At 42.0% G+C, this 20,284-nt stretch overlaps 1 protein-coding gene across 5 annotated transcripts in view; it reads right to left on the reverse strand.

Moving 5' to 3' along the window:
* Window positions 1-20,284, reverse strand: part of DGKA (diacylglycerol kinase alpha) — a 98,843-nt gene that overhangs the window by 6,904 nt on the left and 71,655 nt on the right. For 4 of the 5 annotated variants that reach the window (XM_058166041.1, XM_058166042.1, XM_058166040.1 and 1 more), the window contains 13 exons: window positions 19,140-19,259; window positions 16,881-16,979; window positions 13,978-14,061; window positions 10,057-10,130; window positions 9,196-9,270; window positions 9,004-9,089; window positions 7,446-7,535; window positions 5,091-5,251; window positions 4,412-4,476; window positions 3,940-4,032; window positions 2,562-2,770; window positions 2,196-2,316; window positions 1,393-1,453 (listed from right to left, as the gene is read on the reverse strand). In XM_058166041.1, coding sequence (XP_058022024.1) covers window positions 1,393-1,453; window positions 2,196-2,316; window positions 2,562-2,770; window positions 3,940-4,032; window positions 4,412-4,476; window positions 5,091-5,251; window positions 7,446-7,535; window positions 9,004-9,089; window positions 9,196-9,270; window positions 10,057-10,130; window positions 13,978-14,061; window positions 16,881-16,979; window positions 19,140-19,259 — 1,338 coding nt within the window. The remainder of the gene's footprint in view (window positions 1-1,392; window positions 1,454-2,195; window positions 2,317-2,561; window positions 2,771-3,939; window positions 4,033-4,411; window positions 4,477-5,090; window positions 5,252-7,445; window positions 7,536-9,003; window positions 9,090-9,195; window positions 9,271-10,056; window positions 10,131-13,977; window positions 14,062-16,880; window positions 16,980-19,139; window positions 19,260-20,284) is intronic. The other variant, XM_058166039.1, reaches the window with a different exon arrangement.

Here is a 20,284-nt window from a genome sequence, read left to right on the forward strand (position 1 = left end):
TCTCCTCTTCACCAGACTAGGACATAGATAGGTCTCTTTGCGGTCATTACAAGTCAACATTGACCTGATGGTATTCTATCAATCCATGGAGAGAGAGCTTCCAAATCAGCTAGTTGATCTTTAAGGCCCTAATTTAAGTCCAGATGATTTCAAGGACTACTTAGCAGTAGCCCAGCCTGTTTGAAGCGATACTTTGGTCTTCTGCGTGGATAGGAACCTACCCATCAGACTAATCCCCGCTGAGTCTGCCGCTAGTCTTGGGCAACTATTTAATTAATAAGGTGGCTTGTTTCAATTAGCTAGGAGTGGCAATCTGAAAACAGACCACCAGCTTTTATGGTGGCTGTCACTTCCTGGGTATTTATTTATGGGAAATCTGAGAAAAAATGTCCTATAAAATCTGCAACGACCTAGTTGGAACTATTCTCTAGTTTTTTTCTTAACTGAAAACTTAAAAAAAAAATCTAACAAAAACGGTAGAGGGAGGGCTAATTCTCTATCCCAAGAACGTGTGATATTTAGGCCACTGGGGAATAAGTAAATCCACAATTAAGTCAGAGATCTTGGTGGTGATGGATGTTCCTAGCCAAGAAAGGCTCAGGCTATTGAATTTGCATAATACAACAGCACTTAAAATTATCTGATTAAATATGTTATGCAGTCACTTTCTCTTGCTCGCATACAGAAATCCTGGTAAAGGGAAAATGTTTTAATCATATCCCACTGCATCCTGATAAAAGATCACTGTTGGAAATAATCATTTATTGCTCTTTGTCCAGATGCTTCCTGACCAGCCGTGTTGTAAGAAAGGGGATGGTGGTACAAATGTTCTACTGGCTGTACAAAGAGCAGCCAATGACCATTTGAAGCTTGAGATTTGTCTTCGCATAACATGAACTGACAAAACTTTTAAGATCGTTCTTACAATCTTCTTATTGACCACTCAAGAGATAGTTCGAACATTTCTCAGTGGCCCTCTTTTATAAAATTTCCCCTCAGAAGGCAAATGGCTGGCCCTATCTGTAGCTGCTTTCCAGACTGTTTTAAAAACTCATCTGTTTTTGATAGCTTTTAATTGGTATTCGCTGCTGGTGGACATCTTGAAATCGTATTTTATTTGAAACAATGTAGTTTACATATATTTTCATGAAACGTCTGCCTTAGTAGATTAGCTTAAAGTAATAAAGCCCTCTCATTAACTGTTCCTAGCAATTTTCATATACCGGCAGCTCATGCATTGCAAGTTTCAGATTTTACCAGAATGCACCGGCTGTGCGCTTGAGCTGGTTAGCAAGCCTTCTATGATAAGGAGTTCTATAGCCTCACCAAAACAGGTCTTCATACCCAATGCTACAAAACATACTGTAGAATATGACCTTAGGAGGTGCTTACTGTGCACGGTGCTTGCATCCATGGCTCTCCATCGATTTGCATGGGAAGATGCTTGAAGGTTCTGCAAAAAGGACATGATAAAAAAAAGAAAGTTGACATGAGATGATGAATATTCAGATTTTATAGAGGTCCTCATGCAATTATCCAAAGAACAAATACTGAAGATGACAGTAAATATGGAGCACCTTCGTACTGATTCCCTGCCTTCATCTGTCTATATTGCAGCCATCACATCTTCGTATCACATCTTATCATGGCCATTGTCAAGTGCAAGAAACCAGATTCACATTTGTAGAGTTTGCTAACTACTTTATTGTATTCTGCCTATAATACAGGAATCTTCCCAAACTGCTTGCCTTCGCTTGGGAATAATTAAATAAAGTCCCATGGACTGGTCGGGAGCTCAGCCCTAGATCTCTTGTAACTGCACAATGATTCAAGGCTAATTCACCACTTGAGTCCTCCCCTGCCAGCCTGGCTGGGCATTTCCCAGCTGTAGGTCAGTATTCCTAGTCTCATATGGCAGATGTGGAGGTGGGATGAGGTTCAGGGATAAGGGCTGCCTAAGAACACCCACTGAGTCATTCTATATAATGGACTGATTCAACTCAGCCCAACTAAGAAGGGTGTCAATTACCATTAATAGACATTTACTCTAAAAGTTCCCAGAGACATGGTTATTATTTCACATAGTAAGGCCATGTACATGCCCCCTTTGGGAAAGTTGAAGGAAAGGCTGTCAGAGTTGCAAACAGCAACTACAAGAGAAGACAATACCTCCATTGAATTGACGGCCCACCTACCTCAGGGTGATCTCAGAGCACTTAGCCAGCCGCGTGCCTGCATTCTTCAAACCTGTGTAGATCTGTCCCATTTCAAACACACCCTCCAGGCCCACCACCTCCATCCGTCGATCGCTCAGATCTGAATAGGGAATTGGAGGGAGAAAAGCCAAAGGTAAGAAAAGTCACCCCATCATGTCAAGCTCTCCTAGGAAGTCCTCACGGCAATGTTTCAGAGTATCAATCTAGCTTGGCCTCTTAGAAATCATGTGCCTTTCTTCATTCACCCTCTCAAGCCATGCCTGCCTTTCTCTGTTATACATACTACTAACGTCCAAATCTACAAGGCTCCAAACTTTGTACCATCTACCCACTCTCCTGGCTCACCTTGTACACAGTTCTTCAAGATTTCAGCTTCAGTAATGACTTGAGGCTGTGCTGCTCCTCCGGCTGTGCTACGTGCCGCTGCCTCCCCCAAAGGTCTTTTGGTCTCACCCCAGAGGTTGGAGCCCCCATGCATGCTAGGGATATTGAGGACAGCTATTCCAGAGAGGGCTCCACTGAGGTCCAGGGATTGCCCGCAACACTTGGTAGAGACATACATAGAAAAAAAGGAAGGTGAGCAAGACGATAACTGGTTGCTTTTAATGCAATAATTTGACCAGCACTATAGAATCAGGGATGCGGTGGCTTAGTGGATAAGATGCTGAGTGTCAGTTTTGGAAGGCAATTTTCATTTTGTTTCTTAACTGCCACATATTTTAGGTAGGGAAGTTGGGAAGGGATTGTTGCTGGAGTGGTAGAAAGTTAGTCATAACAACATTCCATATTCAAGGACTTTTGCCTGCTCCGATGTAGACTGCCTGAAGATTATATCCAGTTGAGTGTGAAGAGTTGATTGGACAATGTGATGAATTTGTGGGTGTGGGGCAGGGCTGTGAACTGTCAAGTGGGTGTGGAAAACCGGGAAGCTTTCAGTTTTGGGTTTTCCCACCTGTGCCAACATGACATCTCTAATAAATTGGAACTTTGAGGAACCTCAAGCCTCAGAGCTTTATTTTGTTGGGGGTGTTCCTTGGAACCCTGACACTGAGCTTGTCGATCAAAAGGTCGGCAGTTCAGCGGTTCGATTCCCTAGTGCCACGTAACAGGGAGAGCTCCCGTTACTTGTCCCAGCTTCTGCCAACCTAGCAGTTTGAAAGCACGTAAAAAATGCAAGTAGAAAAATAGGGACCACCTTTGGTGGGAAGGTAACAGCGTTCCGTGCGCCTTTGGTGTTTAGTCATGCTGGCCACATGACCACAGAGATGTCTTTGGACAGCTCTGGTTCTTTGGCTTTGAAACGGAGATGAGCACCGCCCCCTAGAGTCGGGAACGACTAGCACGTATGTGCAAAGGAATCTTTACCTTTTTATAGAATCCAAGTTATAGACCCATTCCTGCACAGCTGGGTAAATATGCAGAAATGGCACTACTAGGAGCAGGGTGTTTGAGAACTCCTTATTAACTATTATGCCTGATAGTTGAAGTCCTAATGCCAAAAATGTAATCGATTGATCCAGGCTAATCGGTGTCAAAGAAAGAAAAACACTTTGCTGATGTTCATAGGAAACATAATGTGGCAGGCCAAAACAAAATCATTCTGGACTTAAAGCATGACTTTGTGTTAAGACACAGCTGCAAAGAATTGCATGCTGGTTACAGAAGGGAACAATTTTTCCCAACCCAGAACGGCGATCACCTCAGGACCACAAAGGAAATGCTCACCTCTATAGACAAACACTCCTTGAGCTTTTTGCATGTGGCAAAGATAGTCTCCGATGTGGCAAATTCAAAATACCAGAGCTTGTTCTTCATCCTATTCAGAAAAGAGTAGAGTAGCAGAAAAGGGGCAATGTAAAGAGAGCGTGTGGTTGAGCCCCACTTCTTCCTCAGGCAAGCACATCCACCGGCAGGACTTGCCAACCGGGAGCCCCTCTCCATGGCAGGTATTCACTTTTCACTGCCCAGTGCAGAGCCATCCTCTTTGTGTGACTAGCTGTCTTTATATATTCCCGGGAAAATCAAATCAGGGTGTCAAAAGGAGTGCAGACATTTCTAGAGGCAGAGTTGAACCTAAAAGTACTAGATCGAGTTTCATAGGAAGACTTGAGGTTTCAGAATTGCCGAATCAGCCTTGAAAAGGGACGGGATAGCAGCACCAGGGACCCCCTTCCCTTTTCCACAACTGAACTAACCTGCTGTTAAATTTCTCTGGGTATTTCTCTCTCATGACATGAAATCGGTGGGCAATTGAAGCATCCTGAAGAAAAGGAAAGTGAAAAAGAGAAAGTCAGGGCTGAAGAAGTGCTTTGTGGAGATGAGAGACGCTCCAATAACCACAAGGTTATTGCTTAAAGATAACCATTTCTTCAACCCATTAACACCCTCTCTAAGTCATTCCAAAACTACCACTGTCAGGCATAAGTTATCACAACCAATGAATAGCTTCAAGCATAAGCTTTATTGCTAGTCACCTATGTTATAAGAATCTCGCCAAACAGACTTCTTTCCCTTGGGACCGGTCAGATAAGGTTTCAGGGATTCTGGGGAAAGTCAGGCCTGTGCCACTTCCTGCAGTGCAAGGACTCTAAGCTTGCCCCCCTCTTAACACCTCCCTCCAGTCTAGCTGGAGACTGCACCACATCCATCTTGTGTTACTAAATCCTGCCTTTTTCCTCCTTTTCATTGCTAAAGCTGTTTATGATGGCCATTTTCTTTCTGGGCCTACTGTCCTCAGGAGCAAGAGCAAGATTACAGCAGCCCCAGCATCACTGCTACTCTCTCTCTCAGTTTATGTAGAGAATAAATACCCCCTCGTTGCCTTCTTGAGCCACGGGTGACCCTTATCTTGTGTTTTCATCTGTTCCTACTTACTACGCCAATGGAGAAATAATTATTGATGATCTCATAGGGCACAGGGTCTCCTTTCTCATCCGGATTATCTGGCATTACTTGCACTGACCAGCGATCCATCTGTATGATGTTACTTGCTTCAATATCTTTCATTATCTTTACCAGATTCTCACCATCATAACCTGGGAAAGAGCAGAGCATTAGTTGGGAGAATTAAATATAACATAAATAGGAAAGGGTTAGACCCTTAACTCTAAAATCTCTATCATCTGTTCTCTTCTCATTTTGACCAGACAATTTTCAGCTAAGAATGAATACATCCAAGCAGTTCAAACTCTTTTTCCTTGCTTATATATTAACGTTGATTCACATGGTATTGCTCATATTGGCACTGTGGTTTAAGGGCAAAACTAAGGTTGTTTTTCACTGTTTCACCTATCCATCAGTGAAGTGACATAGTCTGCCTGCTTTACTATTATTTTTGACACAAAAATAGTTGGATAATTCTAGAAGAGGCTAGAAATTGCTAGCATGGAATAACCTAAGCTAGAATGGAGAACAGTGGTGATTCCGAGCTAATTTAGTCAGAAGTTGATTCATTTCACATGGGTAGCTGTCCTTTTGATAATTTACTCCTGCCAAGAAAGGCAATGACCATAAGAAGTATGCAGAAATTATACGACTGAGTAAAGATCTGAAACAAGAGTGCCCCAGCTGGACTTTATCCCTCTTATTGGCTGTATCTTATAATAAATGATGCATTATTAATACTTGAAGTCATGTGTTCAACCATGACTATATGAATTCAAACACTATAAGTTGTGGTTCAAGGTAGAATATAAGGGGAGTCTAACTGTGTTGTTGAAGTTTACTTCTAAATGGGGTTTATTTCAATTTTGGCCTCACCTTGTTCCCAGCGACAACCCCTTTGCCTAGAAATGCTTCTAGACTTCATTTCTCAATGTTTTTCTTCATTTTAATTATTTCATTACAAATTAAAGCTACAGAATATACAGTAGGAAGAGAACGATAAATGTAATGACAAGTACACACAACAGAGGTAAAAAGAAACCAAATTAATGAAGCAATGAAGTTGAGCTAATCACTCTCTCTCAGCCCTAAGGAGGAGACAAAGGCAAACCACTTCGGGAATCTTGCCAAGAAAACTGCAGGGACTAATCGAGGCACTTGCTAGGAGTCAACAATGACTTTAAGGCAGCTTCTCTCCCCAAAAGAAAGTAGAGTCTTTCTTTCATTACTTAGTTCCACTTTAGTCAATACTCCAATTCATAAAAGCACGCGAGTGAAAAAAACCTAAGCTTCTCTTTCCCCCCAGTTCAAATAATTTTCTCTCCCTAGTGCAGTTTAGAATGTTTTGATTAAACTTCAATCTAATTACCCTGTCAAGGCTCCAAACTTTGTTTTAAATGATCAATTCACTCCTTCTCTGAAATTCTCTGGGCCAGATGCTGATTAGAATTTCACTACTGCATTTCTTTCCTTAATTGTTGCAATCTGTATATATGTAGAACTCTTAATAGAAAAAACCCCAAAAGGTCTCAGCTTGAATCAATCATTTCCATTCCTTGGAGGAATGTGGCATGGTCTAGGATAGGGCTGTCAAACTCCCAGCCTGCGGGCCAGATGCATCATGCACTTAGCGAAGGGGGGGGGGGGGAAAGTCCTGATATTTCACGCAACACTGTTGTGATGACGTGAGTTTGACATCCCTGGTCTGGGATATCTCTGAGAGTCCTGATGTCAAGTTTTGGAATCTCCTGAAGTCACAACAGATCATATCCAGAATCTACATCTCCAGAGACAAATCAAGAGACTGACTAAGCCAGGGATTGGCAACTTTAAACACTCAAAGAGCCATTTGGACCCGTTTCCCACAGAAAAGAAAATACCGGGAGCCACAAAACCCTTCCCGTGCCTGACTATTTCTCGAGTGCCATAAAATTAGCATATGTAGTTGAATTAAACGTTCTGAAACTTTTCTGTTCTTGGTTTTATCCATGGTTGGCCTACCGGGGGTTGTAAAGCTCAATAAATCGCATGCCGGTAGGTGTCACACATTGGCGGTTGTGACATATATTTTGAGTGACAGGGAGCCGCAGCAGAGGGGTGAAAGAGCCACATGTGGCTCCAGACCCGCAGGTTGCTGACCTCTGGACTAAGCTTATGAGTTTGTTTAACTTTCTCTCAAGTTCCTTCCCATGCTGATTTTCAGTAAGTTCGCTAAACTCATAATCTGAGTTTAGAATAAATATATGACAAATACTCCTCACAAGATCAAAGCAAATGCTCAAGCTTTGGGGTTCATAGGTGTAGCAGAAGGAAGGCCTGTTAGGCTTGCTGGCAACTGTTACTCACCTCCACCCCAACGAAGACAGCGGGCCAGATCATTGCCAGTCCCTAGAGGCAAGACAGCCACTGGCGGCCGACTTGGTAGGTTGGCTTTATCTGAGGAGGAAGTAACGTGAAAATAATCCATGCATAATTTGTTAGAATTTGGCAATAGTTCTTTCTCCATATAATGCCATGAATGAAAACAGGAAAGTTAGTTGACAACCCGTTAATAGGAATGTAAGCCTGTTAATGGTACTTTTAATGGGCCTTTGGGTTTTGGTGCAAAAAAATATTTTTTTTAATGATCCTCAGTAACCAAGAAACCATAGTAATGGTTCTCAAATATTTATCACTGGTGGCATAATAAAGTTAAGATTAATGTGGATTTTAAAAACCATTATATTAGATTTGCTATAACTATATTAATAATATGGGAATAGATACAAATGCAGTGCCTGAAAACACTTTTGTGTCTCTCAGCACAAGAAGTGTTTTATGGACAAGATATAATAGGCAAACATAAATGGTTTACTTTACACAAGATAATAGATTTTGTCAAAGGGAATATAAAATAAAATGAAGAGAAGAATTGATGACAGAGGGAATATAGGTGTCAGGATTCTCTTATTTACTAATGTTAGAAAGAGTTAATATAAAAGATTGAAATGTATATAATTAATGAACATATTTTATTGAAATTTGAAACAGAAGGAAAAATGAAAGAATGTATAATAAAGTGGGCTAAAATTTTAGTTATAATGTACAGATGAAGCAATGGGAAAATATATGGTTAAAAGAATTGGCATTAACATTATAATTATTTTAATGAGAATTTTTATAAAGTATCACAGCATTGGTATATGTCACCAGAGAAATTGTCTAGATTTTAGAATATATAAAGGCACTTCAAGTTTGTTTTGGAAATGTGAACAAGAAGAAGTGGCATTTTATCATGCTTGGTGGATGTGTAAAAAAGTTAAAAAAATTCCGCATTCAAATACATGTGTTGTTTAGAGGACTTTTAAAAATTAATATACAGTTGAAACCAGAGGTTTTTCTTTTGGGATTGATGGATAAACAGTTGGAAAACAGTCCTGGAACTTTGTTTTATACATAATAACTGCGGCGAGATTATTATATGCCCCCAAATGGTAAGATTTGGCATTATTCACAATGAAGTCATAATTGATGATGATAAAACATACAGAGATGCTTAATTTGACTTCTTTGAACAGAGAAAACATAGTATCTATGTTTATTGTTGACTGGAAACTCTTTATATATATATTTTGCATTAAAAAGAAAAAAAATGAGTTTATGATTTGTGGTTTTGATGATTAGACAAAATAGATTATAGAAACAACAAAGTTATGTTGTAACCATAAAGTTGCTATAAAGAATATTGGCAGCTACTTTTTTGTATCTTCTTTATTTTTCTTTTACTCTTTTTCCTTCCTTGCTTTTAGCTTTCTCTTTGATTTCTTCCTTCTTCTTTTCTCCCCCCCCCCATTTCTTTTATTTGGTATTAGTTTTTAATTCTCTTTTTAAAAATATTTAATAAAAGCATGTAAACAATACTTACCAATGGCATCCAAGATCCATCCCACTGTGCCATCACCACCACAAACTAGGATACGGAAATTTGGTATATCTCGGAAAAAATTGAGGCTAGGACAAAAACCCACCCAAAAATTAGCTACTGATCCTGCAAAACATGTGAAATACAGGTAAACAGGAAAATCAGATTGATGTACAAAAGTTCACATTAACTCACCCAGGTCCAGGACCTCCCTTTAATAAGTTATAAACTTGTCGTGGGTTCAGCAGATATTGAAATTTCCGTAGCACTCTATCAACAAGACATAACCAGTCAAAAAAATTGACATGACCAGTCAAAAATCCCCACTGCAGTGAAATCTGAACTAGAAATCCATTTTGACAGAGAAATAAATATTGCATCCCATCAAACAGGAATGCAGGGACCTTCCAATCTCATCAATTCTAGGTCCCTCGGGAACCTCCCCCAAAATAAAGGCAAGCTAAATCTACATCAGAACTGGCCACCTTTTCAGCAATAGCGGCCAACGGTTTTTTAAAAAAAATTAAAATTAAATATGTCTCATGTTTGGTAAATTTTCAGCAACCTCTCTGCAGAAAACCTGCAAATATAATGCTAATGTTAATTTCTGGCAACTGCCTGGGCTAGTCCCTGCAGTTTTCTTGGCAAGATTTCAGACGCCATTAGTATTGCTCTTCTTCTTCCTCAGGCTGAGAGAGTGACTGCCCTAAAGTCACCCAACAGGCTTCATGACTAAGGTGGGACTAGAGCTCACAGTCTCCCAGTTTCTAGCCTGGTGCCTTAATCATCATCCCAATCTTTTAAAAAGATATAATTTGTATTTTTTTTAAATTTAATTTTGGGGTTCCACCACCGATACTGGACCCATGGCATTATATAGGCAGTTCAGGATTTATATTACGTCCAAGAGAAACATTTGGGAGTGTAAGAAAAAAAAAATGTGCTGAAAACAACTCAGTTTGCTTGGATTCAAAAGCAAAGTTGGCTTAAGTTGTCCTAAGATTCCTAGCCTACCCTATTCCCACATTCGCACTTCCAACCCTACTCCGTTCTCACCTCTCTCCTTGTTTTCCACCACTCTTAGGATTGACAAAGACAAGCAAGGGGTGTGTATCAGGCAAAGGGATGATCTGTGGAAAGGGGTGAGAAACACAAATAGCCTTGGTAAATGGCCAAATCTGATTGCCTTGCACTGTGGCCACAGGATGCAGATCGGGATACAGCACAGCACATACAGAGATAGAAAAAAACAGAGGTAAATTGGGCTGGGTAGTCGGAAATGACATCAGTCTAATCATGCAGCTAGATGGATTTACTGTCAGCTTTATTCCCAGAGGGGTTTATGGGTACCAAGCTGTACATAGCAATTCTCCCTATTGCTATGAACGTAGTCAACCAGCTTTAAACATAAATACATATGTCTCCTTTAATGGCTAAAGTAAAATCAATTGTGTAAACATCTAGGAACATTAATCCCTAGATGCACCTACCAGAAATAGCCTTTTTGTTTGCTATTTCTGATCTGATAAACCTTTCACCGCAGTGAGAAGCCGCTGGCTCTGGCTGAGTGGCTACTTTGCTGTTTCTGAATCATGACAGAGTATTTCTCAGAAGAGATCTGGAATGTTCTGGGAGTTGAAGTCCACAAGCCTTAAATTTGCCAAGGTTGGAGACCTCTGTTCTAAAATAGGTTTCTTTTTCAAATGGAAAGGCAGGAGAGAGCTGGGATTGACAGACAGCTGGATGGGAGCGAGGGCCTTCCCTTCATCCTTCCCTCTGACCCTTTTTTTTGGTAGATGTGTTGCTGAATCACAACTCCCAGCATTCTTCCATTATTGGCCAAGGTGGCTAGGAGTGATGGAAGTGGCCTGCACAATTTGTCACACTGGATTGAATAGCCCTCTTTCATCCTCTCCTCCGATTCCAAGGCTGAAGAGGAGAACCTGACAGACTCCTGTCCTGTAGCTGAGACACAACAAGCAGTCAGTCATCTGTGTACAGGTAATTCTTGATTTATGACCAAACTTGGGATCAGTAAGGTAGCTATTAAGTGAGTGGTGCCCAATTTTACAGCCTTTTTTTTTTTTTTTTGGCCATGTTTAAGTCAACCATTGTAGTTAAGTGAATTCAACTTCCCCCATCAACTTTCCTTGCCAGAAATCAGCTGGGAAGGTCGCATATAGCCACCGCAAGACCCTGGGATACTGCAACCATCATAAATACAATGCTGGTCACCAAGCATCCAAATTTTGACCCTGGGGATGCTGAGCTGGTTTTAAGTGCAAGGACCGCATTTAAGTCACTGTTTTCAGTGCTGTTGTAACTTTGAAAGGTCACTAAATAAATGGTTGCAAGTTGAGGAATTGTAGCAATTTGTCCCAAAGGCGCTTTTTTTCAAGAGGCAACTGGACTTTCTAGTTTTTCTTTGAAGACGTTTCACTTCTCATCCAAGAAGCTTCTTCAGCTCTGACTGGACGGTGGGGAATGGAAGGATTTATAGTCCTTGTAGACAGCTGGCCATTTGCATTCTTTTAGCGCAGGGGTGTCCAAACTTGGCAACTTTTAAGACTTGTGGACTTCAACTCCCAGAATTCCTCAGACAGCAAAGTTTGGACACCCCTGTTTTATCCAGTCATTAAGGTCACCAGAGGTTTATCTGTGTCATCAGGGCAACCTGAGTGGTGCAAATGGGTGTGGAACCTTCTTGGAACTGTTGAAAGGATTGTGTTGTAGACTGGAGATAGATGATGATGTATCCCTCCCTCTCTGTTGAGAGGGGGCTGTTCTGTTTTGACATAGATGGCCTCTTTGACCCCTCTTTCAAACCAGCGGCCCTCTCTGTCCAAAATGTGGACTTTGTTGTCTTCAAAAGAGTGGCCGGTGCCTTTTAAATGCAGATGGACTGCTGAACCTAGTCCTGATGTGTTTGTTCCATGTTGTGCCATGTGTTTATGAAGTGGTTGTTTCGTTTCCCCAATGTACAGTTCTGCACATGGCTTACTGCATTGTACTGCATATACCACGTTGCTCAGTTCCTGTCTTGAATGTTTTATCCCTGGGGTGGACAAGCTTCTGCCTTAGTGTATTCTTGGGTTTGAAGTGTGCACATATGTTATTTTGGCTGAAACAACCACTTCATAAACACATGGCACAACATAGGAGAACAAACACATGAGGACTAGATTCAGCAATCCATCTGCATTTAAAAGACACATCTTTTGAAGACAACAAAGTCCATATTTTGGACAGAGAGGATTGCTGGTTTGAAAGAAGAGTTAAAAAGGCCACCTTTATCAAAACTGAGCAGCCCTCTTAAACAGAGGGGGAGGGTTAGAATAGAATAGAATAGAATTTTTATTGGCCAAGTGTGATTAGACACACAAGGAATTTGTATTGGTGCATATGCTCTCAGTGTACATAAAAGACAAGATACGTTCATCAAGGTACAACATTTACAACACAACACATATGACATCATCATCTATCTCCAAACTGCAACACAGTCCTTTCAACAGTTCCAACACGGCTCCACAGCCATTTGCACCACTCAGGTGATCCTGATGACACAGATAAACTTCTGGGTGACCTTAACTGAAAGAATACAAATGATCAGCTGTCTGCAAGAACTATAAATCCTTCCATTCCCCACCATCCAGTCAGAGCTGAAGAAGCTTCTTGGATGAGAAGCGAAACGTCTTCAAAGAAAAACCAGAAAGTCCAGTTGCCTCTTGTAAAAACACCTTTGGGACAACCGTTCCCTGGATGACTGAGAATCTCCAGACATTTATGTAGCAATTTAGATTCAGCACAGATGACTGCTGTTCAGAGGCACCCACAGGATCTGATGCTTTCAGCATTGTGAAGCAGCTCTGCCCGTGCTGTCTGCGTGTGATGTCACAACACATGTACAAAAGAATTGGGCTTGCAATGTGGCATATAACCCTGCTTTTATCATTTGCCTCCCAGTTCCCCTTTATGGGCACCCATACTGCCAATTCAGAAGGTGCCAAGCCTTCAAGTATGCTAAGGGAGAGCCATGCAATGGAAATTGACACATCTCCTAGAGAGGAAAGGGCATTAGTTTTTCCACTTAGGCATGGCCTTGAACCCCAGGTCACTAAGAGCATCCCCCAGCCTCTCTCTTCACAATCACGCCCTGTTCTTCTGACTCTTGGCAGACCACATTTTTTTTTAATTTGCATTTATATCCCGCCCTTCTCCGAAGACTCAGGGCGGCTTACACTATGTTAAGCAATAGCCTTCATCCATTTGTATATTATATACAAAGTCAACTTACTGCCCCCAACAATCTGGGTCCTCATTTTACCTACCTTATAAAGGATGGAAGGCTGAGTCAACCTTGGGCCTGGTGGGACTTGAACCTGCAGTAATTGCAAGCAGCTGTGTTAATAACAGACTGTCTTAGCAGTCTGAGCCACCAGAGGCCCCTGACTTAGACTACAGACTCCTGCTCTTCTTGGCCAGGAGTCTCCAAACTTGGCATCTTTTAAGATTTGTGGACTTCAACTCCCATAATTCTTCAGCCATCCATGCTGGCTGGGTAATTCTGGGAGCTGAAGTCCAGAAGCCATAAAGTGGCCAGGTTTAGAGACTCTGTTCTTGGCAATTGAAGCCCCAGCTATGAGTTACAGGCAAAAGATATTTTCCCTGCAGGTCTTTCTCTGGCTAAATTCACAGACTGCAGCACCTCCGTTGATTTATGACCCAACTAAACAAAACAACAACGTTGGAAATGTGCTGACTGCTTCTACTTGTTACCACTCACCCTAGTTTCTAACAGGTACTAATAACAATCATTTCAGCATAAAATTAATTTTTTTTTAAAAATATACACACAGCGGAACTGGAAGCATTCTCACTTCAATCCTAGACAGCAGTGAGTGCTCAGAGAGCTAAGTGATCTAGTGCGGGATCAAGTGCTGGCAACCAGCTCTTTCCACTTTACCCCAGACTCACCCGCAAGGCCTGTCCCTCGGGAGTAGTGAATGGCTGAGCTGGTTCTTCTGAAGGGGTCCCATTTTTTTGGCTGTTCTGCCGCTCCTGTGACACACGGGAGAAAGACGACCAGGAGATGGGACAAATCAGAAGATTCAGAGCTGGGAGAGAATTTTTGGGGTAGGAACAGCACAGGCATGGCCTATAAAAAACATATCCTCTCTTGATGTCCCAAAGGTGCTTTTGGACCTTCTTGTTTGTTTTTGGAGATGTTTTGCTTTTCATCCAAGAAGGTTCTTTTTTTTTTATTGAAAAAGTTTTTACAAAAAAAAAGCTTTTTGCCCCCTTCCCCTCCCCTCTACCACCCCTCCCTCCCTTCAACCCCCGACTTCCCGGAACAAACACAAGGTATAGTTAAAAATAAAACAAGCATATGCTAAAAATTTTTCCTCCTAACTCAGTTATACTCCTGCAATTTTCATCAAATCCTAACCTTCCCCATAACAATCAGAAATAATACATCCTACTTATTCAAAGGCAGTCTGATATCTCTTAGTCTGATATCTATTTTGAATATAATCAATCCATTTTTTACATTCATTTAAGTATCTTTCTTGTGTATTGTCTTTCAGAAAGGCTTTTTGCCATCTCAGCCAAATTGGCAACTTTCAATATCCATTCTTCTATTGTAGGTAGTTCTTTTTTCTTCCAATACTGTCCTATCAGTAGTCTTGCCGCTGTTACTAAATTTAAAATCAATTTAGTCTCAGTTACTGTACAGTCCATAATAATTCCCAGTAAAAAAAATTGTGGTAGGAACTTTATCTTCTTTTTCAAAACATTTTGTATAATCCACTAAATTCTTATCCCAAGAAGGTTCTTCAAAGTATCTTTGGGACAACCATGGCCTGGATGGCTGAGAATCTCCATAGACATTCCTCTCTTGATGGTTAGGTGCTTGCAGGTCTCCAGAACAAAAATAGACCAGTTCCTCCCTCCCTCCTTCTTTAAGCAGACTATATCTTTTGATCTGGAGGAATTTTGTTTCCCAACGAGACGATGGCTCAAAACTTTCTTGAAGTCTTTGCTCTTTGTTTTGAAATAGCTGAAGGGAGCAGCTTCACTGATGTAAAGTCAGCTCAGCTCATCTAGTCAATGGGTGTGTTCTGAAAATGGGTGTGTGTGTGTGGGGGGGGAATTCCACAATTGGCAATTCCACCCCACCAGCAACAAGCATTTCATACCACTTCTCAAAATGAAAAAGTGGTTAGGGTTATCTTCTATAGCAGATTCTTTGGAGGAATATCGGAAGGTGCTTTATTCCAGGTCCAAGTATGGCTCAGACTACAGCAGGGGCGAAATGCTCCTGGTTCGGACCGGATCAGCCGATCCGGTAGTGATGGCAGTGGGTGGTCCAGAGAACCAGTAGCGAAAATCTCTCTCCCCCACATGCCCACCCAATCACCCAGTCACCTGCTTCCCCGCTTGCCACTTCTTTTAAAAAATGCTTTTTAAAGTAAAAAAAAAAAGATCGTGCGCCGCAGCTGATCACTCGCCCCCCGCGTGCTACTCTACTTATCCCATGCCTCCTTTTGGCGCGCACCGTGTAGGCACCTCACATTTGGTGTGTGGTGCGCACTGCGCATGCGCACGCACAGTGTACATGCGCAGCCAGGGAACTAGTAGTAAACCGGTTCAGATTTCACCACTGAGCAGGGATGCTGGCTGGGGAATTCTGGGAACTGAAGTCCACAGGTCTTAAAGTTTCCAAGGTTGTACCTTGGAAATGTTGGAGACCTTCTCAAGGAATGCTAGGAAGTAAACAGGGCGTTTTCTGAATGCCTGCCGTGTATTCTATTGCTGAGCTATGGCCCCTCCCTCTGATTCTCCTCTTGTAGGTTCAACTGCACCATAAGTGGCATCTGATGAAGGCAGTTTCAATCTCAAAGAAACATACATTCTTCGCAAGGGCAACACGTACAGGAGGGTGCACCACCACCCAAAGGAATGAAACTAAAACAGTTTAAAAATAGCTTTGGGCCATTCCACCCAAAAGAGGAAATAGACCAAAATATCTCTTGTAGTGCATCAGCATGATAAATGACTCACTGCAAGCCCTGTTTTTCTTTTCTTTTTTTAGTTTTTTTTCTTTTCCATCAGCTGCTTTATGTACCCTTTTGAAGGACAGTTTTGGAGAACTCAGAAGCTTGGATTCCACGTCTTCCAGGCATTTGGGCTGGTCCTGATAAAGACACTGCCCAACTAAGGATTTTTCTTTCCTCCCAAGAACTAGCAATGCTTGCTTTCCTTTATATATATATAAAGCACATGCAAAACAACATGAGAAGATCTGTAACCTGAATAAGCATGCTTGTCTATTTCCCCCTCTCTTCTCTGTGCTGGTTGAGAAACATCACCCATCCTTTTATCAATCATGCTGTTGAGTGACAGATGTTATAGCGTAACATCTCTGTACAATGCCTTGTAGAGATAGGCGATCTACTGTATATGAGTGTTTCCCAGTCTTGGCTGCTTTCAGATGTGGGACTGGCTAGGGAGTTGAAGTCCACACATGCTATTTCCAGACTGGCCCATGGGCTTTGTGTTTGACACCCCTGACTCAGATTGGCAAACACTGATCTCAATAAAGGAGAAGATTTGTAATCCGGGTTTGAAATGAGGGGTCTTTGGCGCTCTCTGTTGTTGTTTTCTTCCCAAAGTTTCATTATTCAGACTGGGTAACATCATCAGTACTGATGATGTTACCTAGTTTGGGTAATAAAACGTCTGCAAGAAAACAACTAAGCGCAGAGAGCACCCAGGACCCCCTCACACATTGATTTACATGTAATGTAAACTCTTAAAACTCTGCCTTTAAGGATTGCCAATTATAATAAGTGTCTCAAAAGGCTTCTTGCTCTCACCAGTACAACAGGGTAGATTGCTGAAGGCGGCAGGATATGGTCTCTGAGAGTCCCGCAGTCACAGGTGGAAGGCATGAGAGGTAGGCACTCATCGTGAATCTAGAAGATCAAGATACAAAGCAAATGTTTTTCAATGCCATGCTGAAGGCACTGAAGGTGGGCAGAGACACCCCCAAAATCCCAGGGAACATCAGTTTGGGTTCAACACTTATAATTTTGCCTTCTGTATCACAAAGCCAGAGGGGGAAAAAACTGCTACTACTTTGAGTTGATTAAAAAAACGTGTATAAAAAAAACCTAAATTCTAATTTTGGAAGAAATGATAGCAAGCTCTTTGAAGAGGCCTAGATTTACACCATATGCGCCATATATGAAAACTAGGTATGCTGATATGAAAACAAATTCGATGCTTTTGCAAAAACGATGTCTTGTAAAGGCAACTTATTAAACAATGGCCTCATTTATGCCTCTGCTCTTCTAACTCCATATCTAACTATATCCATGAAAGAGTCAGTATTCAAAACAATGTGAGTCTATACCCTGAGAAATAAACTGGAAAACCCCAACGATCTCCAAAATACATTTGTGTACGTTTGTATTTAGAGACAATATCTCTATAAACGGGGAAACATAGTTTCCAATTGCATGAAAGTTATCTAGATGTGGCAAAATTTCCATTGGGTCACCACAAAATTTGGACAGTTGATCCATTGGTGAAATCCTCCACAGATTGCCACCGGTTTGCTCAGTGTGCGCCAAACACACACTGTGCATGGAAAAAGGAGGTTTAACAAGGTAAGTAGAACAGGGGGGGGGGGGAACAGCTGTGCCGCATGATTTAGATTTGCTACAAAGTAGGATTTCCTGCTTTCTAGCGAATATAAATCGTGCAGCACAGCTGATCTTTGGAAATACCGGTGTGGACAAACTGCTAGCTTTTTTTTTACTACCAGTTCGCCTAAACCGGTAGCTTTTATCACTATCGGTTCGCCCAAATTGGTGCGAACCGGTAGCATTTCACCCCTGAGTTAATCTATGAATAGGCAAAGAGTAGATATGGTTTCTGCTCTTTTGAAATGCTCATTCATCCTTCTTTCCAATAGTATTTCTCCAAATTTTCCTGCTGGGCAAATGAATTTTTCTTGCATATGAACTACCATCTTTGTAATATGTTTGGTTTTAAGTTTCTGTTTTAATGTGTATATTGTGGGTTTTTATTATCTGGCTGTACACCGCCCTGAGTCCTTCAGGAGAAGGGCGGTATAAAAATCTAATAATAATAATAAAAAAAAAATACTGTGTTTTCCGGAAAATAAGACCTGGTCTTATATTTTTTTTGCCACCAAAAAAGGCACCAGATCTTATTTTGGGGGGGGTGTCTTCCACTGATTCACCTCGTGGTGGCGGCACCAACAACCCTACCCAGCAAGAGTCTGCTGCCAGCCCACTTCTGTGGCCACTTGTCACCGCTTGCCTGTGTTGCCCCCAGCCTCCGTTTTGCTCTCAGCGGCCTTCAGTAAAGGCCTCTGCAGCCAAGAAACAGGCTCCGGATTGACACACATGGTGCCCATCGGCCTCATTTCACCATTAGAGGCCTTCCGGACAAGTCTCTGCAGCTGAGAAACAAGGACTAGATTGACGCCTACTTCGCCCCGGCCTCCATTTTGTCGTTAGAGGCCCTTCGGGAGAGGCCTCTACAGCCAATAAAACAGCTCCAGATTGATCCAGAGCGCTATTATTGGCTGCAGAGGCCTTTCTTGAAGGGCATCTGACAGCAAAACGGAGATTGGGGGCAATGCATGCGTAAAATGCAGACCTCGTTTCTCAGCTGCAGAGGCCTTTCCGGAAGGCCTCTGACAGCAAACCACAGGCAGGGGGCGATGCGCGCAAGCGGCGGCAAGCAATGGCAAGCAGTGGCAAGCAGCCGCAGAAATGGGCCAGCAAGGCAAGGCAGGTGTTGGGGTGTGTAAGGCCTGGTAAGTAGGGCAGTTCCACCCCCTCATCCCCAACCTAGCTTAATTTTTACCCGTGCATCTCGCCCCACCCCATGCACCCTGGAGTGGGCGGAGTCTTAACTAGGGCTTATTTTGGGAGTGTGGCTTATTTTGAATGCATGTAAGCTAGTGCTTACTTTTGGGGTAGGTAGGTCGTATTTTCAGGGAAACACAGTACCTACAGAATAAGAGCCATCTAATGAAAAGCCCCTCCTGAGTTCTGAATCCCCTTTTAAATCAAATCATGGAATCACGAGTAGCTTGCCTTCTGATGGCACCAGACACAGTGCATGCCCGTGAGACTCTGGAAACTCTTGATCTTCTTTTGACACTTGTCACACTTATTGCCGTCACAGCCTCCTCTTACCCAAACGTGTGCTTGCACCTACAGGAGGGAAGTGAGGAATAATGAACTCCAGGGAGAGAGAGAGAGAGAGAGAGAGCGCAGCAGAACTTCAGCCCCCAAGCTACAAATTTCCACCTTCCCGACACTCTTCAAAAGGGAGGTCTAAAAAATGAAATGAGGACAAGGGAAGGGATGGGAACTAGAACTCCTGGGATCTTCCTGATATTCTCATTCAGTCTCTTTTTGACATTCTCATTTTCATTCACAGACAACTTAGTTAAGAGTAAGAATGCTGTAACTCTACCAAAGCACGAATTGAAGTTTTGATCACTCACTAAAGTCTCCAGGATTAGACAACAGCAAGAGTGGGCAGCTGGCAGCCACACATGGTTCCTCTGGCCTCTTTATTTGCTACTGAGAGTTTATCGCTACAGGTAGTCCTTGATTTATGACGGGTTGTTTTATGACAGTTCGAAGAAGCAAAAGCCACAAAATGTGTGCTTTGCAGCCTGTAAAGAATCCCCGGCTGTTGTAAATGGTTGCCCTGCCCCTCTCCGTGGTCATGTGTCCACACGAGCAGGTCAGATTTATTGCGGCATTGTGCAGTCACATGACCACAATTCACACTAGATTTTGCCAATTTCTGGCATTTTTTGCAGGTTTCCGGCAAAAACATTCATTTAAATGAATGGGTGTGCCTAATGACCGCAGTGTTTGCTTAATGACTACCATGAAAAAGGTTGAAAAATTACTTCCTATCACATGGTTGCCTCAACTTATGATTATAATGACTTACAACTGGATTTCTGGTCCCAATTACAGTCATAAGTTGAGAATTACCTATAATTTGAAAAATAGTAGCAAAAATACATAAAGGTTTCTTATCTGTTACCATGCCACATTTCTGGAAATACCTTGGAGTTACCCTATGGTAAAATGGATGGCTAATAAATTTGATAGGTAGGTAGGTAGGTAGGTAGGTAGGTAGGTAAATAGATAGATAGATAGATAGATAGATAGATAGATAGATAGATAGATAGATAGATAGATAGATAGATAGGCAG

The sequence above is a fragment of the Ahaetulla prasina genome, chromosome 2, assembly GCF_028640845.1.
Source record: "Ahaetulla prasina isolate Xishuangbanna chromosome 2, ASM2864084v1, whole genome shotgun sequence".
Taxonomy (NCBI): domain Eukaryota; kingdom Metazoa; phylum Chordata; class Lepidosauria; order Squamata; family Colubridae; genus Ahaetulla; species Ahaetulla prasina.